At 44.7% G+C, this 26694-nt stretch overlaps 1 protein-coding gene across 1 annotated transcript in view; it reads right to left on the bottom strand.

The window, feature by feature from the left end:
- DHX36 (DEAH-box helicase 36) overlaps positions 1 to 26694 on the bottom strand; it is a gene marked incomplete in the record, with an annotated part of 1900459 nt that overhangs the window by 1627746 nt on the left and 246019 nt on the right. The window contains 2 exon segments of the mRNA XM_044070516.1: positions 18410 to 18576; positions 25755 to 25829. Of these exon segments, the coding sequence (XP_043926451.1) occupies positions 18410 to 18576; positions 25755 to 25829 (242 nt within the window).

Raw genomic sequence — 26694 nt, 5'->3', positions numbered from 1 at the left:
CTTAACACATAAAAATATGATTGTAAATAACTCCATGTTATGGTTACTAAAGGAATTTTGTACTTCACCTATTACACCTAAACATATGGTTTGTTACCCATTAAATATTATTATTAGTTATTGTAACTTTATATTCATGCACCCTAAGTATAGGGAATGGAATTTTATTGTATTTTCTATAATGTATACTCAGGGTATGCTTTTGTCATCTACTTCTGAAGGAACTCATTTAGCTATAGATAATGATCTAAAGTACTGGTATCAGTTGATATCTGATAATAAAGTTAAAAATCTAGATTTCTTAAAACAAGAATTTGATCTAAGAGAAACTTGCTGGTTAGAGGTTCAGACCTTTAGACAACATCTCATTAATAAAATAGATTTAATGTCTATAACTGTTAAAGAATCTATTCCAACACTGATTGATTACTTGATATTAAATTTACAACATAAAGTTTCTGATAAAGGTAAACTTTCATACATACATAAAGTTATCAGACAAGAAACTTTTTACAGTGTAGATTCATACTGGAATTATTTCACTTCTATTAATGGGGACCCACCAAATCAACAAGATAAACAATATATACTGGAATCTGCTTATAGAACTACGTCTTCCATTGTCTGGAGATTTTATACATGGAAATTTTTACATAGATCTTTTTATACACCTTTGATGATGAATAAAATAAATAATAAAGATAATCTATGTAAAAGATGTAATGTAGAAATGAATGCTGACTGGGCTCATATGTTTTATGACTGTATAAAATTGAAAGAATACTGGAAGTCAATTAATGAATTTTTGCAGGCTCTTTTTACAGATAATTTCATTATTTCTAAATCTCTTATATTATTCAACACACCTGTACCTCAAAGTGTTAAAAAGGTTAAGCTTCCCTTGTTATGGTCTATTCTAGCAGTGGCTAGGAAAATAATAACTAGAAATTGGATTTCAGATACACCTCCTTCGTTCAATGAATTTAAAAATGTTATGAATATAGTGTGCCATATGGAAATAAACACAATTAGGACTAGAACAAACAGAAAAACATCTTATTTTATTGTATGGGATAATTTACAAAATTTGTTAAAAAAAATTAATTTCAATAGCATGGTATTTTAGTTTAATTAATTGATCTGATTGTAGTGGATGTCTTTGTAAATACTTTAGTTGTTTTGTTGAATATTATAATAATACCTATTTTTAATTACTTGTATAAAATTGTTATGATATTTCTCTTATATGTTAAAACAATAAACCTGTTTTGAAAAAAGAAATAAAGGTATGAGATGAAGCCCAAGTGGCTGCTGAACAAATGTTATCCAGAGGAATCCTAGCCTTAAAGGCCGCTGAGGTAGAAACTGACCGGGTCGAATGGGCATGGACGCCCTCCGGTACAGGCCTCCCAGAAGCCTGATAAGCTAAAAGAATACATTGCGAAATCCAGCGTGACAAGGAGACTTTGGAAATTGGCTTACCCAGATTGAATTTGGCAAAGGAAATGAACAACTGGTCTGATTGCCTATGACCAGCTGTCCTGTTAAGATAAAAACGAAGCTGCCTGTGAACATCCAAGGAATGCAGCTTGTATTCACCCTTGTTTTGATATTTAGGAAAGAAAACAGGGAGGTTAATGGACTGATTAATGTTTGCTTCTGAAGCTACCTTAGGAAGAAAGGAGGGCTTGGTCCTGAGGTATACGCGGTCTGGATGGAAGACCAAGTAAGGAGGCTTCATGGATAAGGCTTGAAGTTCCGAAACTCTTTTGGCCGAAGTAATGGCTACTAAAAAAGCAGTCTTGAGGGATAAAAATTTAAGATCTACTGTGGCCGCAAGTTCGAAGGGGGGAGCGGTCAAGGCCTGAAGAACCAAAGAAAGATCCCATGGAGGAACCGCTTGCTTGATAGGGGGTCTAAGGAGAAAGGTGCCTTTTAGGAAGATTTTACACAATTTGGCAAACATAAGAGGTCCAGAGTCATGACCAACATAATGAGAAATGGCCGCGAGCTGCACTTTGACCGTGGAACTACTGGCACCATCATTAAAAAGAGTGGTTAGGAAGTCTAGCACCAGAGGAAGGGGAACAGTAAAGGGATCTAGACCTTGCCGCTCCGCCCAAATGGAGAATCATTTCCATTTACTGCGGTAAACTTTCCTGGTAGATGGTTTATGAGCCGCTACCAGGATGGCCTTAACGGGGGATGAGATACCGGGAGTCCTAATTAGGAGTGGAACTGGAGCAGCCAAGCAGTCAGCTTCAGGTTGTCCAGATTCGGAGTTGGTAGGTTTGATGGGTGTGATATCAGATCCGGAATGGGATCTAGAATCCAAGGTGGATTCACCGAATGAGACCTTAGGTAAGGGAACCAGATCTGTCGAGGCCAGAATGGGGCAATGAGGATTATTCTGCACCCCAACCGAGAGGCTTTCTGAAGAACTTGGAGCATCAGAGGCAAAGGGGGGTAAGCATAAAGAAGACCGGGAGGCCAAGCATGCACCAGAGCGTCTCTCAGGGAATCCCCTGGAGGAGGGATTAGAGCGAAAAAACTGTCGCATTTGGTGTTTGAGGGAGACGCAAAAAGATTGCAACAAGGAGCTCCCCACCGTGTGAAGATACGTTTCGCTACTTGAGCATTGAGAGACCACTCGTACGGGGAGAGAATGGTGCGACTGAGCTTGTCCGCAAGGATGTTGGACCGACCCGGAATATGCGTTGCAATGAGAAAGCGGTTGGTGGAGATAGCCCATTCCCATACTCTCATGGCTTCTCGACATAAGGGATAAGACCTGGTTCCCCCCTGTTTGTTGATGTACCAGACCACCGACATGTTGTCTGACTGAATCGCAATTGTTCCCAGGGGAAGAAAGGCCTGAAGTGCTCGCAACGCCAGGAGCACTGCTCTCATCTCTAGAACACTGATATGCAGGGAGGTCTCTGAGTCGTTCCACGTGCCTTGGACCGTCCTGCCTGCAAAATGCCCCCCCCACCCGAGGCGGCAGGCGTCCGTGGTCACCATGGCGAGAGGGGGAGAAGCACAAAAGGGACGGCCTCCGTGGAGATCCTGCGAGTGGAGCCACCACAAGAGGGACCGCTTGCAAGCCTTGCTGATCGCGATGGGATGATGCATAGGTAGAGCAAGGTAAGACCACTGAACTTGAAGTGTCCACTGAAGGACCCGTATGTTGAACCTGGCGAGTGGAAGAAGAGATATTGCTGCCGCCATGGACCCTAGAGCACTCAGGACCAATTCCGCCGGAACAGAGCTGGAGTGGAGGATGGCCCGCACCTGGAGTCGCAGATTCTGAACTCTGTCGGCTGTGAGGAAGGCTCTTAACTCCCTCGTGTCTAATCTGGCACCTATAAAATCTATCAACTGAGTAGGGGCCAGATTGGATTTTGCTACATTTATCGTGATGCCCAGGCGGGGAGCTAGATGAAGAAAGGAGTCTCGCGCCAATGATAGTAGATGCCTTGTTGGAGCGGTAAGAAGCCAGTCGTCCAGGTACGGGAAGACCTGCACCCCCTGAAGCCTCAGGTGGGCCGCAACCACTGCTAATACTTTGGTGAACACCCTGGGGGCTGTGGTGAGACCAAAGGGAAGGACCCTGAACTGGTAGTGACTGGCTCCCAGCCGGAAGCGGAGAAACCTCCTGGAACGTCTGTCCATTAGTATGTGGTAGTACGCATCCTTGAGGTCTATAGAGCACATCCAGTGATTCTCTCCCAGAAGAGGGAGGATGGATTGCAAGGTGACCATCCGGAACTTCTCCTTGGGAACTGCCAGGTTTAACAGGGACAGGTCTAAAATTGGTCTTAGGTCCCCCGTCTTCTTTGGCACTAAAAAGAACCTGGAGTAGAATCCTGATCCGATCTGGTCTGGGGGGACGGGCTGGATGGCTCTTTTCCCCAGCAGATGGCCAATTTCTGCCGAAGTGGCCTCCCACTGACCGGGTGGAACGTCGGGGAGGGATTTTAATTTTGGAATGTGATGAAAGGGGATCTTGTATCCTCTGGATATAATGCGGAGGACCCAGCGGTCTGATGTTATGGACTCCCATGCCGCTAGGTGCTCCGAAAAACGTCCCCCGACTGCCTCCAGAGTGGAGCAGTTGGGCAACCCCTCAGGGCTGCTGCGTGGGCCGTTCAGAGAAAGGTTCTCTGGACCCGAAATTCCTGGGAGTCCCTCTGCCCCTGGGGCGGCGTCGTCCCTGTCCTCATCTGCCACGGAAGGACTGGTTGTCCGGAGCGGGTTGGGATTGCTGCGACTTCCGGAACCACATCTTCTTCTGGCCCTTTTGGTTCCTAGAGTAGGACCTCTGGGGCACAGAGAAGCGGATTCCGACGGCAGACAGCATCTTCCCGTCCTTTTTGCTCTGGGTCAAGGTGTCGCGAACCGTTTTGCCAAAAAGGGCAGAACCAAAGGGGGCGTTCGCGAAGGACGCCTTGAAGGGCTCCGTGAAATCGCAATGACGGAGCCAGGCCTGGCATCTAGTGACTAGGCCTACTCCTGCAGCTCTAGCGGCTCCCTCAGTAGCATGGGACAGCAACCGCATAGAGGTATTCGTCACGGATCGAAGAGTGGCCATATGGGTGCAGTGCAAAAGTTTGTCCTCCTCCGACATGGACTCTGGGGGGGGTGCAGCGTATTCTTTAATAAGATCACGCTGCATCCTGGTAACATGTGCCAAGTAGTTGAGCGCCCTCATCGAGAAGGTCGCTGAACTAAACATTCGCTTCCCCAAGCGGTCCATCATCCGAGACTCCTTGCTCGGAGGATGGACTGAAGGACTCTCTTGGGCGAGTTCCTTCTTGGTGGCTGCTGCCGTCAACATGGCATCTACCGGAGGCCCCTTACTCCAGTGGGCACGGTCTGCAGGGGGGCTAAGGATTCTGTCTGGCCTTTTGGGGATTGGCTCCACGGTGTCCGGTTCCTTCCACGCCCTGGTGGTAATAAGGTCCACCAGGGGGTCGGCAGGAGGGGACACCCAAGAGGTAGACGGGCCCGCTTCGAATGCCTCCAAGAACACGGACTCATCCGAGGAAGACTTGGGGGCAGACCACCCACCCCTTATGCGAAGCATTTCCATGATGTCTCCAAAGGAGACATCCTCGGGGGGTGATCTTGGGGAGCCTTCCGCTTCCTCCAAATCCGTGTCTTCAGTTAAAGACTCGGGGGGAGTCTATGTGCCTCCTTTTACACGTATGCTTGCGAGGGGCTTCCTCGGGGGGGCTGTCCGAGGAGCCCTCGCAAGCAGTGTCTTGTTCCAAAGGAACAGCTTGGGGCACTGAAGTGGGCTGTCCCAGTGGCCGGATGGTGGAAGTCTGACCCAGTGCAGATGGAGCGCGGGACGGAGCCGAAGCAAGTGCCGGGGGTCCGGAAGCCCTCAACAGAGCCCTCTCCACTACATCAAAAGCCGAGGGGGAGCCAGCCTCGACCAAAGGATCCGAAAGTCGGCTCCCCCTCGGATCCGAAGAGTGGATCGGAGCCGGCCCCGAGACACTCAGATCCGAGGGACCAGTGCACTCCGACACAGAAGGCGCTGAAGGCACACTAAGTCCCCCGGATCCGAAGCTCGGAGCCAGGCTTCGAGAGGTCGGATCCGAAACACTCGAGGGCAGGGTCGGATCCGAAGTACCTAGTACTATCGGCGCCGACCCACCCCCGGCTCCGAAGCTGCCCGGCTCCGAACGCTCCAAACCCAGGTAGCGGGTCGGAGAAGGAGCTATAGGCTTGAAAAATGGGGTCGAGCTCCCCCCCAGAGGGGGGGGGGGAGGCAGGAGCACTCCCATCTGCATCTGGGCCTGGATGAATCTTCTCATCATCCGGTCCAGATCAGCGTCGGAAAGGCTATACGTAGATCTCGAAGAGGCTACCGAGGTAGGCCTTGAGTGCCTCCTCGATAGTCTCGACGGAGATCGGGTCTCCTCCTCCTCAGGCCCCGGTGAAAAGCAGACCGGAGACCAGAGCCGAGGGGGGGGGGGGGAGCCAGCAGCCAAAGAGGCCGGAGGAGAAGCCCGCTTAGCTGGCGGGGCCGAAACGGAGGTCTCGGCCCGCCGCTTATGGTGCTTCTCTCTCCGATCCTTTTTTCTTGCCTCTCTCTCCTCCAACCCAGCAGCGGGAGGTTGAGTCCCAGGTGGAGGAGGGGGAGCAGGCGAGAAGGGAACCGAAGCCACGGTACCCACCACAGGAGCGGGAGCCGAAGCAGAGTCCAGGGGTAGAGGTCCCGCCAGGACCAGCTTCGACCTCCGCTCCAATGCCCTAGGGTTGAACCCTGCACAAATGGAACATCCAGAAGTGAGGTGTTCAACCCCAAGGCATCGAACGCACAGAGTGTGGCCATCAGCAGGGGAAAGCTTATGGCCACACTCGGAGCACTTCGAGAATATTGCCTTAGGGGCTTCTGACATAACTAAAGTCTTTTTTTTTTTTTTACAAAAAAAAATAAAAGACAGAGAACTACTACTAAACTAGCACACACACAAGGCCCCAAACAGTACACTCAAACAGAAACTACGACCAGCGAGGGGAGGGTATAAACTTAAAGTTTTAAAAGTAAAAAATTTTTAACCGAAACTATCAAAAGATTAAGGGAAACCTAACACAATCACTCAAAGCTAACTGCAAAAATTCAAAATAAAGCTTTCTTTAGGTAAAATAGTCACTTAGCCGAAGAGCTCAGATGATCCAAGACCTGTTTACCAGCGCGGCAAACTAGATCTGGGGTCATGTAGGGAGAGCAGGGCACTATGGGTGAGGGGAGGAGCTAAGAGCTCGGATCCATAGCTGGATAACCATGCCGGTTCGGATCCGATATCGGATCCATAACCCACAGGTTGCAGACAAATGAATCTCCTACTTCACATCCCTGATTACCTGACATCATGGAAGAAGAGACAGCATCCGACGCAGGACCCAAGACTTTGATAATCCGGCCGGCTGAAGGCTACCTGCAGGCAGATAACCCAAATGCAATGACCTCAACAGTGAAACACGAAGAACATCTGGGGGCATAGTCCAGAATCATTAGATTTGGAAAGATCCTGTTCTTCTGAAGGAGTCGGCTCTCTCACTCTTAAAAGCAGTAGACATTGAAGAGCAAGCTGAATAGACTGGATTGCTTTAAACAAGCCTTTTGCAATATTATGACAATTTTCTAGGAAGCCTTACACACAGAAGGAAAAAGAAGTTATGCCTTACCATAATGTTCCATCTGTGTTGTTGATCTTCATTCATCCATTACTGATGGGTTATCGTTCCATCCTCGGAACCGACCCGGCCAATATCAAGCTTACGTCAGCCAAAAACTCTCGAGCCACGGTCTTACCCAGAATGCTCTGCTCCCTGTTACCTCAGATCGAGTTTGCAAGTTGACAGATAAAAGTAGAGGCTAGCTCTGGTCAGAACAGACCTACAATAAAGGAGTACACGAGATCAACCAAGAACCTCCAGACAGGGGCCGGAGGGTGGGAAGTAATGAATGAATGAAGATCAACACAGATGGAACATTATGATAAGACATAACTTCTTTATTTGATGTTGTTAATCTTCGTTCATTTCTTACTAATGGGACAGAGTCCTCAGCTACCTATATCTCTTGGTGGCCCTCATGGAAGGACATTCCTTAGCACCACTGAGTCGAAGGAAACTCTACCTTCGGAGGCAAAGTCCAATCTGTAATGAAGAATAAAAGGTATGAGGTTTGGCCCGAGTTGCAGCTGAGCAAATATCATTGAGGGAAGCCTTAGCATGGAAAGCTGCTGAAGTTGCCATAGATCTTGTGGAATGTGCTTTGACTCTGAGGCAAGGTGAGATTGTTTTTTGTTGTAGACAAATGGAATACAATTTCTCAACCATGAAGCCAATGTAACTTGATACAGGATGACCCTGTCTAGGTCCAGAAAAAGCCAGAAACAGTTGGTCTGATTTACCAGTAGATTTTATTCTGTCCAGATAAAATCATATTTGCCTATGAACATCCAAGGAGTGCAGGCAATACTCTCCCTTGTTAAAATGGTTAGGAAATAACACAGGAAGGTCAATAGATTGGTTGATAGAGCGCTCTGACACCACTTTTGGTTAAAAGGTAGAATTAGTTTTCAGTGATACCCTATTCCTTATGGAAGATAAGATAGGGAGGTTTGATGCACAAGGCCTGAAGTTCTGACAATCGCCTGGCCGATGTGATTGCAATCAAAAACAAAGTTTTGCAAGACAGCTATTTTACATCACATGAAGACGCAGGCTCAAAGGAGGAAGCTGTTAGAGCTTGCAGAACCAAAGCCAAATCTCAGGGTTGTACCGATTCTCTAAAGGGAGGTTTTAGGTGGATAACCCCTTTCAAGAAAGTCTTACAGAGTCTGTGTGACATAAGTGAAGAATCTTGAAAACCAATATGGAAATTTGAGATGGCAGCTAAATATACTCGGATAGTAGAGGCAGCCACCCCGGAGGGGAAAAGATGTGATAAGTAATCCAACACCACAGAGACTGGGGCTGACAAGGCGTCTGTTTATTTGCTGCCCATAGAAAGAACCTTTTCCATTTAAGACAGATTAGTCTGGTGGACGATTTATGAGATGCAATAAGAATACTGCGCTTAGGGGATGAGAGGTTTTCATGCCTGGCAATCTTTAGAAGTGGAAACACCAAGCTGTCAGGTTTCAGGGTTGTTAGACTGGGGTGAATCAGACCCTGCGGATGTGAGATCAATGTCGTGGATGGATTAAGGATCCATGGTTGATCTAGCAGGTGAGGCCAGAGGAAGGGAAACCAGACTTGTCGAGGCCAATATGGAGCAATGAGGATCACTTTGCTCTGTCATGCTTTCTTCAGAAATTGGGAGATGAGGGGAAGAGGAAGATAAGCATAAAGTACACCTGAGGGCCAAGCGTGGAACTACACCATCCCTTGGTGACTGCCCAGAGGAGAAATTAGTGCAAAACAGTTGTTGCACTTGTAGTTGATTGGGGAGGTAAATAAGTCGTAGCAAGGCTGGCCCCAGCAGTTTTAAGATTTTTGCCGCTATCAGAGGATTGAGGGACCACTCGTGAGATTAGAATGCACCTGCTCAATTTGTCCGCTATCACGTTGGAGCTCCCAGGAATGTGCATTGCAATTAGAAAGTGGTTGTAAGCTATCACCCCATTGCCATATTCTCAAGGCCTCTCGGCATAATGGGTAAGATCTGGTGCCCCTTGTTTGCTGATGTACCAGACCACTGACATGTTGTCTGACTGGATCGCAATAGTCCCTGACGGAAGGATGGAGTGAAATGCTTGCAACGCTAGAAGCATCGTCCTCAGTTCCAGGACATTTATATGCAAAAGGGCCTCTGTCTCCGACCAGGTGCCTTGGACAGAGTTTCCCTGACATAGTGCCCCCACCCCATCATGGGGGCATCTGTGGTTTCCGTGGCTATCGGTTGATGGGGGTTGAAAGGGCAAGACCATTGTAGGGGATTTCGAGACATCCACCAGAGTAAATCTTGCTTTGCATCTCTGAGTTGTACTTACCTGAAATGACAAAGAATATTGTAGAGGGTACCACTGACTGAGAAGTAGCCACTGAAGGAGCCTCATGTGGAATCTGGCTAGAGAAACAAATGGTAATCGAGGCTGTCATTGACCCCAATGGCTGGAGTACAGATCGAGCAGGAGATTTGTGGTGACAGAGCAGCAGTTGAACTTGTTGCCTTATTCTCTGAAGCCTGTGTTCCGGAAGGGATGCTGTACAATTTCTCGTGTCCAGCAGTACCCCTATAAATTCCAATGACTGAGTTGGGGTTGTATTGGATGCCTCCCAGTTTATAGCGATTCCCAGGCTTTGAGCTGTTAAGAGAGTATATTGCAGGGCTTCTTCCAGTAGATGCTTGGTGGGGGCGATGAGGAGCCATTCGTCTAGATATGGAAACACCTGGAATCCTTGAAGTCGCAAGTGAGCGATAACCACTGCCATGCATTTTGTGAACACTCTGGGGGCTGTAGAGAGACCAAAGGGCAGGGCTTGAAATTGGTAGCGACTGGCTCCTATGCGGAAGTGGAGGTATCTTCTTGAACGTTTGTCTGTTTTTGTGTGGTAATACGCATCTTGAAGATCTACAGAGCACATTCAATAGTCTCCTTCCAGACGAGGAAGGATAGACTGAACTGTGACCATCCGGAATTTCTCTGTTTTTACAAATTTGTTTAGTGTACTGAGATTCAAAATTTGCCTCCAGCAACCTGTCTTTTTTGGCACTAAAAAGAACCTTGAGTAAAAATCGGATCCTATCTGGTCCGGGGGATCGTCTGGATGACACTTTTTTTGTAGCAGCTTTTAGATTTCGTGTGCTGCTGCTTCCCACTGACTGGGTGGAACGTTTGGTAATACTCTTGATGAGACTGGACAAAGATGGAAGGGGATGCAATAGCCTCTGGATACTATCCATTGTACCAAAGAGTTGGTGGTTATATTTTGCCAGGCAGAGGTGTACAAGGAGAAATGACCCCAGACCGTTTCCAGAGGTGAGCAGTCGGGCAACGCTTCACTGGAGTTTCCCCCTCTGCCTCTAGGGGAGAACTCAGCACATGCATCCTGGAAAGAGCCCTGTGATTTCTTGTGCAACATCTTTCCACTCCTCTGATTTCTGGAGTAGAATCGCTGAGGAGTGGAGTGTCTTGACACCAACGGCAGACAGGGTCCTGCCATCTTGTTCGCACCTTGTCAGCGTTACCTTTGACTTTAGGGCCAAACAAAGAAGCGGCCTCTATGGGGGTATTCATGAAGGAAGCCTTAAAGGAGTCTGCAAAGTCGCATCCAGGCATGTCGTCTGGTGGCTACACCTGCGCCTGCCGCTCCAGCCACCCCTTCCATTGCATGAGAAATAAGACGCATGGAAGAGTTGGAAATGGACTCTAGGGTAGCTGAGAAGCCACGTTGTCACGGACCTAGTCCGAAACAACTCCTGCCAAGGTTTCAGAAAGCTGGTTGATAAGATCTCGCTGAAGTCTGGTAAAATGTGCCAAATAATTCAAAGACCTTACGGCGAAGGTCAATGAAGCAAACACACGCTTCCCTAATCTGTCAATCGCCCGGGATTCCTTGTTAGGTGGATGGACAGTTTGGCTCTCTTTTGCCAAATCCTTCTTAGTTGCAGCTGCCACCACCATAGCATCTACTATAAGACCTTGTGACCAATGTGGGTGCTCAGCTGGGGGCATTAATAATTTTATCTGGTCTCTTAGGTATCACTTCCATGGTGTCAGGAGCCTTCCATGCACACTGGATGATGAGATGGACGAGCTCATCGGCAGGCTGGGTGACCCCGGAGGTAGGGGGCCGGACACAAAAAGCCTGCAGGAATACGGATTCCTCAGAGGAAGGATTGGAGGGCTTCCACTCACTCCTCTGTCTAAGGACCTCGAGGATGTCACCAAAGGACACCTCACCAGAGGGTGACTGTGGGGACCCTTCCCAATCATCAAAATCTTCAATTACTCCTCAATAGAGTCCATGTGCTTCCACTTACACAACGCTTTGCAGGGTACTTCCTCAGTGGGAGGTTCAGGGGAAGACTGCAAAGAGGGCATCTCCTGAGGAGGAGAAACCTGAGGCTCTTGTGCTCAGTGTCCGGCAGTTGAGGCTTGTGACAGTTGTGGCACAGAGGAACATGTGAGCTTTGCCAGCGGTGGCAAGTGCCCTCTCCATGGCCTGGAAGGCTGGCCCGCCCAAGGAGAGATGGGAGCCCGGAACCAAGCATGACAACCTCAGAACCAGGGTCACACCCCGCTCCGACGAGCCCACCCCTAGACCAGGAGTCTCAAGAGGACCATGAACCATAAGAGAGAGGATCCCTGGAGGGTGCCATAGAAAGAAATCGGCATGGAGCCAGGAATGCCTCCCCCATGGCACAGCCACTGGCCTAACAGCCTGATGCCCAGTGCAACGAGGGTCACAAGGACAACTCTGGCTCCAAAGTGAGATTCACTATTGGAGTCGGAGGAAGGGAAGCTGCTGTCAGAGTAATAGGCTTGAGTAGAAGTAGAAGGAGGAGTGTTCGTTGAGGTTTGAGGAGATACAAGTTCACCTGAATGAGGGAATGTGGACTTCGACGGTTGGGAAAGACCTCTGGCCACAAGCAAATGGTCAACAAGCCGCAACACATCCTGTTCAGAGAGACTCTCGACTGACCTCATGGAAAAAGCTGATGGCGATTCTGGCCTTTCTAGGAAAGGGCTACATTGACTGCCAGCAAATGGATCCAGTGAAGAAGAATATTTGGTCCTTGCTAATTCAATAGGTGCAGAGCCCGGAGCAGAGGATGTCTGCACCGAAGAAAATGGTGTGGAAGTAGTCTGCGCCGACTATGTCAGCGCCATAGTAGTTGAAGGGGTCTGCACTGTAAAGGCAAAAGTCTGCTCTGAAGGGTACGGTGCCGTAGTGGAAAGAGTCTGCAATGGCAATAAGGACGGTCCCGAGAAGGACTGGACCGAAGCACATGGTGCCAAAAACGTTTGCGACGTGGAGTAAAGAAGAGTCATACTTGGAGCCGAAGGTGATTGTACCAATGATGCCGAAGGAGACTGAACCTGTATGGACGGTGCCGATATGGGTTGCGACAGAGCTGTCGGAACTCTAGTTGTCTGCACCGGGAACTACGGTGCTGGTATCGATAATGGAGACATGACTGTAGTCAGAATCATTTGGGGTGGTGCCGAGCTTGGAGCAGACAGAGTCACAGGTGGCAGTGCCGAAGTAGTAAATCAATTTCATCTTCTTATGAGTAGACTCCCTACGATCTCCAGAGGGAGAAGAAGGGAGCGACTTCAATGAAGAAGAGGAAGAACACGTCTTGCAGGGTTTAACAGGAGGGGGTGAGCCCTCCGACCCAGAAATAGCCTCAGAAAAAGGAGACTTGAGACCACCTTTCAAAATCAACTTATTCTTCCTCTCGTTGAGAGCCCTGGTGGAGAAAATTGAACAAATTCCACATGGAGGATCCACAGTCAGGTGGGAGACATTCAGACAGTAGACACAAGTCATGGCCATTGGAAAACGGTAACTTACGGCTGCAATCCTTACACTGCTCGAAACAAATGCTACTTTTCCTATCCTACATAATGGTGTGGAGAACAGTACCAAAAAAAAAAAAAAAGAAGAAAGGCTATCCAAAAAAGGGTAAGAAGAGAAAGGAAGGATTACCAATGATGGCAATGAAGAATTACCACAAGGTAAGAATAGAGGATAATAAAGGGAAAAAACTACGATACAGTAGGAAAATATTAGTATAAACTTTTGAAAAAATTTAAAGTAAGAACAATGTATAAACGTTCAAAAAATTAGACATTTGGCAAAGAGAGTGGCTTGACACAGCTGTGCAGCAACACGGCAAACGGGATCGGAGGTAACAGGGAGCAGAGCATTCTGGGTAGGACATTGGCTCAAGAGTTTTTGGCTGACATGAGCTTGATATTGGCCGGCTAGGTTAGGACGGAACAGATAACCCATCAGTAAGGAATGAATGAAGATCAACATCATCAGATCAAATATTTAGTTGTGTCCTATTCTTCTGTCATCGCTAGCCTTGGGGGGGTCCAAAGGCCCAAACTCCATAAGAGCCTTGACAGCCTCCTCCTAACCCAGTACTTGGTGAATGCATTCCTCACCCTCAGAAAAAAAATCTAATGTATGGCCTGAAAAGAACTGCTAAACTCCATGGGCCTTATTACTCTCACAAGGGGTCATACCAGAAGGCCTTAGACAGCCTACCTGATGGTCCAAGGGCTAGGAAGGCACCTTAGTGGAGATATCAAACCCTGACAGCAGAATAGATGGCAAAATCTCTGACTTCCGTACACAAAGAAAAACATCTTTGGAGAAATTAAACTACTCTTTATGGCCTTAGGAGTGAAGGAAAGGAAATCTGCAGAACCTTACTTTATGCTGCTCTCCTAAACATACAAAAAAAAAAAAAAAAAATCACAGGAAGTGTGGGCATCCCTGTAAGGGATCTGTCCACTGCAAGAACATTTACCCTTCCTCATTGACAGGAAATTTTAACTAACATTTCCACAGAAAAAGGAAGGTTTTCCCCAGTGATAATACTTATCTAACCAAAACTGTAGCTGAAGATTATCGTAAATACTCGCACCATTAAGCTGACAAAAAGTTTGCATAAGTATGCATACAGCAAGAAAGTTCTAAATTCTTGGTGCACCAATATGTCCCTCTTATACCATAACAATCTTCTGCCAAGGGTGGACATCTGGTGAGTGAGGAAGGAACCCAAAACTTTGTAAACTGGCTGAACATCCAATATCCTTGGCAGAAGATATTCCATACAGTCATGGCTACTGCAACAGTGACCTAATGATCCTCACTTTCTTTCATAGCTCCACTTCATTGCTACATAAAATTATGTTTTGTGCAGCTTCACATTTTACCCCTTTGCTGCATCCACACAGAAAAAAAACTGCAGATTATATGCATTTTTTTGTTTTCTAACTATGTTGCATTTTTTTTTTACTTAAAACTTCAGGTTTCAAGTAATTTTTACATTTTTCATTTTCTGAAAACAAACAACCCACCCCATCCTCCACCCCTCTCAGCAGGGATAGAAGAGGGTTACCGCCTCTTCTCAGTCTAGTAACCTTGTCAGACAAACTAATCTCACAAAATAAAACTTATCATCAGACCCTAAACAAAACTGTAAATTCCTGTGGCTCCCACAAGGCTATTGCCCTGAACTGATGAAACTTGTGATGTAAGTAAGACCCAATAAGTGGATAAGACTGGATACATTTCTCTGTCACAAAACAAAAGGATCACAAGTATCAGACTGTGAGAAGATTTGAAGAGATGGCATGACAGCTTTGGTCATACGAGTCTCAAGCCTCTCTGTAGAGAACCTTCTTAGGAGTAGACAGCTGAAGAAATCCAGCTAGGAATCTACAACAAAAGGAAAAGAATAGAAGGCAGGCAAACCACATTATAATTTACTGTTGGAGTGATTGCGCCCACCCCCCATGACCAGCTTCTCTTCTCGTGTTGAAGACAGGGTTGAACAGCTGATAATTACAGCAGGGCTTCATGTAATGCACCTTTATCAAGCAATAACTACAATATTTGGCAAACAAATGAACATTGACAGCTTTAACCATAAAATGCAAAAGTTTTCTCTCTTGTATTCAAATCCCCCTACCTCACACACATACAACTCCAAGAAATTCTGGCACTCTGTAAATCAAACTCTACATCCAGGAAACCCTTCAGCTCCCAACAATACTCCTCAAGAAACAGCCTCCATTTTCAACAACTACTTCATTGACTCCATTAGCAGACTCAACCCACCAACACTGACCCTAAAACGGTCTACCACTCGGACCTTCCCTCCTCCTCTAAATCCCCAAATTCCTTCTCTCTCAAACCAGTATCAACTACCTAAATTAAATCCTTGCTTCTCAAACTGAAACCTTTCAGTAGATAATCTATCTCCGATCATTCTTCAGGCTGCCACTAATTCACTAGCCTTCCCTATCTCCATATTAATAAACCGCTCTATTACTGAATCCAAAGTTCCGTCAATCTGGAAGCAATTCTTTACCTTGCCCATCCCACAATGGAGGTAACTCCTCAGAACTTACCAATTTCAGGCCAATAGTAAGTAATTCAATCCTCTCTCTCCAAAATAGCAGGAAAATGTGCACAGAAACAAATTCTGGATTACTTCACACAAGCATTTACTCACTTCCACACACAACATGGCTTTCATCCAAAACACAGCACCACCACCACCCATATATCCTTTACCAACACAATCTCCTTAGCCAGAGACAGAAAAACTGGTCTCATTCCTATTCCTTGATCGCTCAAAACCGTTCAACATAGTCTCCCACTCCCTGTTGTTGGCAGAACACTCACACCCAAATCTTTCCACCTCAACTATTTCCTGGTTTGCTAGCTACCTTAATGACCGTCTACAATTTGTTAAATGGCTTTCTGCACATTCCACTGCTCTTCCTGTTCAGATGGAGTACCCCAAGTTTCAATTCTTGGCCCTTTACTCTAAAACAAATCAATTATATACCTCTTGTCCAGTCCACTATCTACACTTGTCCAATATGCAGATGACTCGACAGTCATAACCATAGCCAGTACCCTCAAAGACCTAACCTCTATTACCCAAAAATCATTCATATCCATCTAACACTGGCTAAGAATCAGTTAATACTAAATCCAAAAAAAGACTAAACTCCTGCTTTCCCCCCAAAACCCACAACCACCTTAAATCTGCATTCACAATCTCATCCCTTAACAACACACCTATCACAGGTGAATCTCTCACTAAGCTTCTCAGGGTCATAACAGATGACCAACTCAAATTTGACCTTCATGTACTCAGCTGTATAAAAAAACACCAAAAACCTGGAATCCTTGACAATATTTTTTTTATTTCTTTAAAAACAAAGCTAAAATCTCCCTCTTCCACACCCACTTTCTTCCTAGCCAGTTCTACAGATCACCAACCTTCAAGTCCCTCTCTTAACAAAATTAGAAATGACATAATAAAGTTGTCAGATTCACTGCTGCCCCAACTTTAACTCTCACCACTGTCTTTCTCTAAAAAGCTTAAATTGGCTAGAATTTCCCCACCAAATACTTCTCTCTCAGCTTCAGATCATTCATTCTATCCTGTATCTGCCCTCCTACTCTCCAGACATCTCCTCACTAGTCTCCCCTCTACACCCCTCCTATGACCCTCGGAAGCACTAACCAAATTCTCTTACAAATCTACAAGCCCAAAAGGAAAACTGGACAAAACATTTATAGCTAGTCCCCCACCCTCTCTTGGAACAAACTTCCCCTGGATATCAGAAGTATTACGCACCCACCGACCATTCAAAACTGCTAACAAAAAACATCTAAAAAGCACCTGGTCCTGCCACTGTAAGCATCCTCAAACTATCAACTATGACTGCTTCTACTGTCATTAACCTACTTCTCCCTCCCTTCCCTCTCCTTAACAGCCAAACTGCGAGATTTTACTGGTAAACAGCTTTTGACTTTTCTGCACACAAACTTACTATTCAAACTCTACTTAGAAACTACCCAATTTCAACTACCATATCTGGCTCTAATGCTTGCTTATGGCACAAGTATAATATGGACGCACTATAGTGACTGTACTAGAAGTTATGCTTATACAATCTCTGTGTACTATTGATCTTTTTTCATTTATATAGTAAACTATGTATCTACTTTCTTAAAATTTGCATAAATGTGTGTGTTAACTGTGGAGCTTTTCTCTACTGAAAAATAGCAACAGCTCAGTTGGACAAACTCGGTCAACAAATGTCAAATAAAATAAAATAAAATAAATTTTTCCATAATGAATTTCAGAATTGTGTGAACAGAAGAAAAGTAGCGGCAGGTTAGAGTTAGGCACGTTCTCTTACTGCAAACACATTTAGAGCATATACCAGTAAAAGATGCTCATGTCCATGAACACAGAAGGTCAAGACGCCTCCAAAAAATTGGTTAACAATTATATCAAAGCTTACAGACATACTAGACAGCTCATCGAAAAGGAAATTAGTGACAGAGCTCCACACAGCAAAAACTGATTACAAAACCTAGTAAAACAGACATTTTTAATCAGGTGGGAGACCAACAACTGGGAATTCCCAAGATTCACTTTTAATATAAACTTCAAACATTCCTTGAAAACTAGACTCCTCCTTTGCTGAATAGACATGCTGTGATAATCATAAAAAGCACAATAAATAAACAAAACAGTAATCAGTGGGAGGTGATGGGACTGTCTAGTTAAGTATGCAAAATCAAAAACGATGCATATAAAAACCACCAATAAATACAACAAGTAATGCCCATTGAGGCCGACACATGAAGTGGCAAATGGGAATCAGACCTCACAAATCTTTAATACAAATATAGTAAAATAAACCTAATAAATAGTCGAGAGTAAAAGTTATCATTCTTCACAATACATAGGACTTCAAGATTAAAACTATTTTTTATAAAACCTGAATAAATATTACTTAGTGACAGAGCTCCAAACAGTAAAAACTGATTACAACACCTGGCAGCCAGGCATTTTAATCAGGTACGAGAAAAAAAACTGTGAATTCTCAAGACAAGACCAACACAAACTAACATCAGCAGTAGGTCATGGGACCTTCTGGTTAAGTGACTTCTTAGAGATGCACAATAGGGGAATGGAGACTATGGGACTTAAACCCAGGACTAACAGATGAAGTTCAAAAGCTGTTATCAGACTTAACCTTAAACTTCTATGCTTTGCAGGGTTTGCCCACAGGGTAAGGCCTTGGTGAGAGACAACTCTCACAAAGATAGAAAAATCAAACAAAAATACTTATAAATACACTACATCATTTTGCTTGCTTACCATAGTACCGAGAGAATTTTTCAGCATTTAAAGTTGCACTCATCAATATAATTTTCAGTTCAGGGCGGCAGATGGAAAGCTCCTTCACAATAGTGATCAAAACATCAGACTGTAGGTTTCTTTCATGGACTTCATCAAGAATAATGTGACTGACAGTGGACAGTTTCCTAATTAAAAGAATAAATTTAGTTCGCAATTCATAAACCAAAGCAATGAAACAGGATACTTTGTTCATAGGTTCATAGATTAGTACTAAGCTAACTGCCCTTACAAGCCATTTTAAGCCTAGCCAATTATCACTTGTGAGACTCAAACCTCACATTTTGTGTTTGTAAGGCAAATACCTTAACCATTAGGCCACCCTCCCAACTTTGTAAAGTAAAAGCCACCATATATGTTAGTGGTAGCAAAAGTGAAATAAAACAGTTTTAGACATTATAGGATCAGCTGAAGGCATCTAATGTGAAACCTCTCTTTCCCAAACTAGAACATTGACAAATTACAAATTAAATACAAAGCATATGAAGGCTAACATTAGTAAGTTCAATCTCATAAGCTCTCAGTCATGTGATTTGAAGTGACCTAAAATACAGCCTCCCGACTGGCATAAGGACACTCAGACATCAAGGAAGTCACCCAGTTATACTCAATCATGCTCCATGGGAACATTTAACTGATCTATGCATATCACAAGAATTGCTACCTTGCATAAAGAATAACATCTTAACAATGCTGTGGCTTATTATTCTATTCACTACACACACATGGTGATAACAGAGAAAGCACAGTTGTGTACACTTACCATAAATGTAGATGTTCGAGTGTATTCACTGTTTTTCTCTTACTATACCTCTACTTTCTTTTTCTATGCTCAAAAGCCTTTTTGGTGTATTTGCTTTTGGTTGGAAGTATATTTTTGTGATTTTAATTTTATTTTGCTCCCCACTTGGGGGACACATGACATCTGGGGCAAGAAAAACTGATGTAATGGCGTCGGCTGAATGTTTTACACCCCTGACGACAAGTGAAAAAAAACTAAGGGTAATGCTGCTCAATGCCAGAAGTCTAAACCTCAAACCTCAAGATGCACGCTCTCAAAGCCCTCCTCAGTATGGAGAACATCGATGTCTGTGCAGTGTTTTACCTCATATCATGCTTTCCGGCCCCAAAACTTGGACCGAACCACAAAAGGAGGGGAAGTATCCATATTCATCAAAGATACCCACACCTCCAGGTTAGTGGCAACGCATGAAGCATCGGAGAACATCCAGGTGCAACTAACCATAGGCAAAACTGCCCTACAGGTTGTAGCATGCTACAGACCACCCTCTCAAACTCAGGAACCCCACTCAGCCTTCCTGAAGACACTGGAGAGTATGAATGCCTCACCAAATACCATCATATTGGGAGACTTCAACTACCCAAACATAGACTGGGAACATTACTCAAGCCCCAACACCCTAGCCCAAAGGTTCCTACAATTCATAAACTCAAATGCGATGGAACAACTAGTCACCACTCCCACAAGAGGAGATAATATACTAGACCTGAACATCACAAACATGGGGACAAAATGCTCCACACCGGAAGTATACCCCTCATTGGTGAGATCAGACCATAAATTAATCTCACTGGAAATCCACATCCCGCCCCCACCCCCTGCACAAAATACCACAGTGAAGAACTTCTCAAAAGCCGACTTCACACTTCTTAAAACTGAAGTGGTATCCTTCAAGGCCCCTGGGCCAGTGGAAACCACAATGCTGAATCCTTTATAAATGCCTTCTACGGGCACCCTCAAGAATGCATGGATCATGCAATCCCTAATAAAACCAAGACCCATTCCCCCAAAGGCAAGTGCCCTGTCTGGTGGACCCCAGCCATTAACAAACTTTACAACAGGAGGAAGCTACTACATGACGGAGCAAAATCCCTAAAAGGGAAGGCATCTCTGATCAGTACTAGCAAAAAACTACGATCACTCATAAAATCATCCAAGGCCAACTTTGAGAGAAAAATCACAAAAGGCACAAAAGACAATCACAAGGCCTTCTTTAGCTATGTTAGAAACCTGGGTGGAAACTCCCAGATATGCTCAGAGTTAGTCCAAAATGACACAAAATACACTGAACCCACAGACATTGCCAACATTCTGGCAGACAGGTTCAGTGCAAATTTCTCCACCCCCTCCCCCCCAAAAGGAGAAATATTTATCCCAGCAGAGTGTAGCCTCCCTAACATCTCAGATGCCCAGGTGAGAGCCGCCCTCTCCAAAGCTAAAAACACAGCATCAATGGGACCGGACGGTGTCCCGGGCTGTGTGCTACATGAACTCCAAGAGGAACTAAATCCGCACATAAGGCTGCTGTTTAATCTTAGCCTTACTACAGGATACGTACCCAAAGAGTGGCGTACAGCAACAGTGGTCCCACTCCACAAAGGCGGTGCTTCTACGGACCCTGGAAATTACCGCCCTATAAGCTTGACGAGCCTGGTCTGCAAAGCTATGGAAAGGATCATTATGGAACTCATAAACAAAGACATTGGGGACCTACAGACATTGGATCCTACCCAATTTGGCTTTGTCAAGGGCAGAACCTGCCTTCTGAACTTGGTCGACTTTTTTGAAACAGTCACTAAGTCCATTGATGAGGGTAAGGCAGTTCACACAGACTACCTTGACCTTGCAAAAGCCTTCGACACAATACCCCACTTGGGCATCACAGACAAACTCACCAGCTTAAATGTAAACCCATATGTCACAAGATGGGTTGCAAACTGGCTCAAGGACAGAACCCACAAGGTCAGAATTTCTGGAGCCATGTCAGACTCTAAGCCAGTCACAAGCGGTGTACCACAGGGCTCAGTCCTGGGACCCCTCTTATTCGGCATTTATTTTTCCGAGGTGCAAGCAAACATAAGAGGATTGTGGCTGACAAAGTTCGCAGATGACTGCAAACTGGGCGCCATAATTGATACTCCAGCGGACACAAGCATCCTTTAGAGAGGCCTCATAGAAACGGATAATTGGTGCCAGAGCCATGGCCTTAAACTGAACGCCAAAAAATGTATAGTCATACCCTTTGGGAAAAACAAGGTACCCACAAATTACCACATAGGTGGTAATCCATTAAGTATGGAAGAGGTAATCGGGGACCTAGGGACCCAAGTTGACAGTAACCTCTCATTTGACACTCACATTGCCAAGGTGGTTAGGAAGACCTTCTATATTGCCCACCTTATCATGAAGGGATTCACATCCAGATCAAGAGAGGTCATTGTGCCCCTGTACTCTTCTCTTATCAGGCCCATGACGGAGTACAATGCCCCATTTGGGATGCATCTTACCCGACACCTGCAGCAGTTGGAAAGACCCCAAAATTTCCTCACCAAGAGGATAAAGGGTCTCAAACATATGTCATATGCTGCCCGGCTGAAGAAACTCCAGCTCTATTCAGTCGCATACCACCTACTCAGAGGTGATCTATGCCTGACGTACAAGGCCATGCCCAATCCGGAATTAATGGACATGCTCCACCTCAGAAAATCCAAATCCATCAGAGCCACGAGAGCAAGAGATTTGAACCTCAACACAGAAATAAATAGGACGTTCTGGAGGGACATATTCATAACCCAGAAGCTCCCTACACTCTGGAACAGAATCCCAGTCCACGTTAGGCAGAGCCCCTCACTAGCTCTCTTCAAGAGAAATCTTGACGAGTGGATGGGAGATCGTAGGTTTACCCCGGGGGTCATCTCTGTGTCACTACTAGACAGAGGCACAGTAAACTAAACCCTAAATGGGCGTAGTATTCTCATCCCAAGGGGTGGCGAAAGCCACACACACTCTGGCTAGGCTTATAAATGCCCTAGGGCAGATAGCCTAGTACGAACCTATGAACCTATAAGTATCAGATGAAGACCAAGATACTGATTCAAAAATGGCTTTGGTAGAGACACCTCTAAGGAAAGGTATGGTGGCAGCCATAACTCTACTAGAATGGGCTGTGGCCTAGCTCCAGTTTTCCCATGGTACTGATAAAAGCAATATAGCTTCCCAGCCGCTAGAAGAGTGTTTGCTTATTTACAAGTTTTCCTTCCTTTCCCTTTTGTATACAGACAATAACTGACCAATGTTTCTGAACTGGTAGCTGAACAGTCTAGTTCAGGGTAATTTCAAGTAACTACTTTAGGCATAAAGGGAGGGGGTTAATAAGCCGGTTCCACTCTATACTATGGAAACACTAAGGGCTCTCTCTTGATTGATGGTTGGAGCTCTGAAACAAACCTAAAAGAAATGACTGCCACCAAAAACGACGTCTTCCATATGAAAAGAATTGGACAGGGCACAAAAGCTGCTGATTTATAGGGGGGACAAAGTCAGTTTCTCGAACACACAAATTCAAATCCCATGGTGGGGCCTGTATCTAAGGTCACTTCCAGTCTGATCACAACTTGGGAAGGGGTGAGATCTCTCTCTCTCTCTCTCTCTCTCTCTCTCTCTCTGTATTTAGCCAGTCCTAGCTCTAATAAATATTGCAGAGAGAGATTCAAGACACCCTGGGAGACCCTTCAAGAATCAGGCAATTTTCTAGGTTAGAAAATGGTTGATTGCTCTGTCTTGCAAAAAGACATCACTTTAGCCAAGACATTTTGTGAATATCAGGGCACAGAGGACAAGCCAAAGGGCAAGACTCCGAATTAATAACACTGTCAGCAGATCTTAGAAATTTTCTGCTGTCCACTTGCACAGATGTGTAAAAGAAAGTCCTTGAGATCCAGAGTTGCAGCTGAGAATGCTCCTTGGCATAACAGTGTGACATTCCCTGCACAGAAAGCATTCTGAACTTTAGCTTGTTCAGGAAATAGGTTAGATGAGAAAGGTCTGCGATTACCCACTTTTCCTGCTACCATGAACAACCTGGAATAAAATCCTTTGCCTTCCACATCCAGGGGCACTGCTTTTATGGCTCCCATCTATAAATATCTATGAGTACCTGAAGTATTAAACTCTTTGATCCTTGGGGAATGGGGGAATCTCTGAAGTTTGACTTTTTAGAAATATCAGACAATACACCTCTTAAAATACTTAGTACCCATGTAGCATGACTGAAACTCCCAGTTGTCTGTAAAGATGGACAAGATTCCTCCAAGTTTAGGGAAAAGGTTGGGGGTGGAGGGATGGGCAACCAACCAATCTGAGCCATGGCTCACCACTCAGGGCATCTTGTCCAGGAGGACCAAAGGGCTTCTTGTGTTTAGCTTGCTACCTTTCTTCCCTTTTGCCACCTGGAACTGGATGGTCAGGCCTTGGCAGGGAAGCTCCAACTGTACCAAAGCACAACAGAATGGGTAGTCCTAATTTTTTTTTTTTTTTGAAATTACATTTCCTCTGCAGGGGATACAAAGAGGAAATCATTGCTAAAGTGGCATTAAGTAATCCTGATAATGTCTGAAGAATTCCTGAACCAGACATGTCCCTGAAGACTGATCCCATAACAGCTAACCAGCCTGATGCATCTACAGCATCATAACTACACTTTCTGGAATGCCTGGCCACCTGATAAAAATCCTTGACCCTGCAGAAGCACTCAGGCTTCTAAGGAGAAAGGAAGAGGTAGTCAGATCCCAAAGATCCATTTTCAAAAATATTCTCCAGGAACTCTTGCATGAGAAGAACAGCTAGGGCCCTAGGTTCAGAAAGCCCTATGAAGCCCAATATCTTTGCGGGAAATCCTCTGTTGGACAGGCACAGGACAGGGTGCTTTCAGTGTCCGAGTCAAGGCCTTTAGCTGATGGAAACTGGCTGGCATATGCTAGCTCATCAACCTCAGAATCTGCAAAGCTGTTGTACACTTTTTCAAAGCAACTCCCAAACAGTGAAGGTATGTCTGGTTTAGACCGCTTTAATTTTAGGCAACATCTTAACATGTTAGCCAGATGAACCAGAGTATTCAAGTGGAAGCCTGAGGGAGACTTAGAAAGAGATGGTGCTTGGCCTAGACTAACACAATTTGAGCTGCACCTGGTTGGGCTTCAGTGCCTTGAGCCTACAGTTATCTGGTGGAGCCATCTTTGTGGCCTCAGGTCAATGGCAGGTGACCAAGGCTTCAACATGGCCTCCAAGAGCATTTTCGCTTATAAGTACTCTAGGAATTCTGCCTTCCCCTTCAATAATCAAAAATGTGGGCTATGGGACATGAGGGATCCACTGCCATGGAACGAACATCCAAAGTTTTGTCTGGGAGGACATGCCAGATACTGAAACCAAAAGACACCTGGGGGTTATTCCAGAGACCTTGGCCACAACAGACCTCTCATAATATGGAAACCTCTGGTCTTCAGAAACTAAGTTATCTTCATTTTTTTTCTTCCTTTTTGGTGTGCTTTTTGGAAAGTAGGCTTACAGAGGATTTGGACAATGCCATTGCAACCGAGACCTGACTTGCACTGTTTTTTTGGTAGTGAACTTCAGAACACAATGCTGACAGCAACCGACTGCCCTCTGGCTAAATGTTGCACAACAGAAACAGAAGTCCACATCATGCTCCAGTCCACAGCAAAAAAGGCACTTAGAATGAAAATATTTATGTGGAACTTGTTCACAAGTCACACAGTTAACTTTTACAGAAGCTTCTCCTGAACTGGAGTGAGACAATTGTAAAAATACACCCCACACACAAAATAAATGTGTACTCATCTGCTTTCAGAAGAATAAAAATGATGACCAACTGACTACACATGGTAATGAGATGGGAATGCTAATGCACGAAAATGAGGATCAGATGATGTTGACCAATGCACCCTTTACACTACTGACATCCTGGTGCTAGAAGTAGGGTGTCAGCCAAAGCACTGGGGAAAGAAACGTCTATGGGATCTTTCAAAAGTGAAGATTGCAACAATGAATACTACTAACATCATCTAGTTTAACTCACATGGTGGAAACAGAAAAATCATGAACAAAAACGGGATGAAGGAACTATGACTGCAGCACTAAAAGATGTTGCCATGGATACAACTGCTTACAATTTCAGACTGCTAACAAAATACGAAATGCATGGCCAGTGCACGTGCCCACTTTTTTTTTTTTTAAATAAAGGGAAAAATTAGAGCACGAGTCCAATTACAACTGCTTGAAGCTAATGTAATGCTAACTCTCCTACCCATCTGTTGGACATTTTTTTTCCCCTTTGTTTTCTGAGTAGTACTATGGCTATACATATCCTATAGTACATGAATAACGTCAGCCAAAAATACAACAGAAGTTCATATTAATAAATGCATTAAAGAATAAATAGATCACTAAATGTTATCGGAGATTACATTATGCATGTGAACTTACCGATCTGACTGAAGCCATTGTAGGATAATTCCTGTGGTACAATATAATATGGAACCTTGTTTCTTTGGTAACCGGCTGAACAAACAGAAACAATATTAAAACTTCAGAACATAAGCAAATCAACACTTTCTCATCTTTAAATTTCCATCATTCTTAACTGTTTTAGCAGCAGAGTGTCAATGTTCCTATATTACAGCTAGAAACACATTTTTGCACCTACCCAATGTAATTTATATCCGGACACGATTACTTTAGAAATGCACTATCTATCCTCTAAACGTTTAGGTTACCACACACCAACAAGGACTGGAGACCTACTGGTCCATAATTATTAGCAATTTGGCTGATGCAGTTTCTAGTTGAAAGATGTTTGTCTTCAATATCACTACTGCATTTTCACTTGCACCCCACTGATTTATCAATGAAAAGCAGGGGACTGCAACAGCAGGTTGTCTTTAGTAGCAAATGATAAACGTCCAAAAGCATCTGCACAATTGTACAATTCTCAGGATAATTTCAAGTCTACACAGTAAAATTCACAGAATATGGTACACGATTCCTCTATGAAACGCTGCCACAAATGCTAACATCTACAGTTATAAAACAGTGTAATGGAGAAACAAGATGTGTTTGAACAAATGCAGCTCTACACTTTTAGTATCTAAAAGTGCACTACTGTTTGAACTTTACAATTTTCCTAAGCCTACTATGAGCACTTAGATTCTACCCTTAAATCTGAATAAAATGGCACTAAAGGCAAAATCTCTGGAACTGAATCACTTAATAAGGACAGAACTGGTTCTATTTATCCTGTAGCCTACTTTCAGGGGAAGCCCAAGGTTGTACTTGTACTGATCAGGAGAAATTCGGTAGAAAGAAAAGAATAGTAGCACATTACTACAAGCAACAGTGACACAGATAATAAATGCTGTTGGTTTTA

This window comes from Protopterus annectens, chromosome 4.part1 (genome assembly GCF_019279795.1).
Source record: "Protopterus annectens isolate FY-2018-M chromosome 4.part1, PAN1.0, whole genome shotgun sequence".
Lineage (NCBI taxonomy): Eukaryota > Metazoa > Chordata > Ceratodontiformes > Protopteridae > Protopterus > Protopterus annectens.
This window is presented reverse-complemented; position numbering and strand designations above follow the sequence as displayed.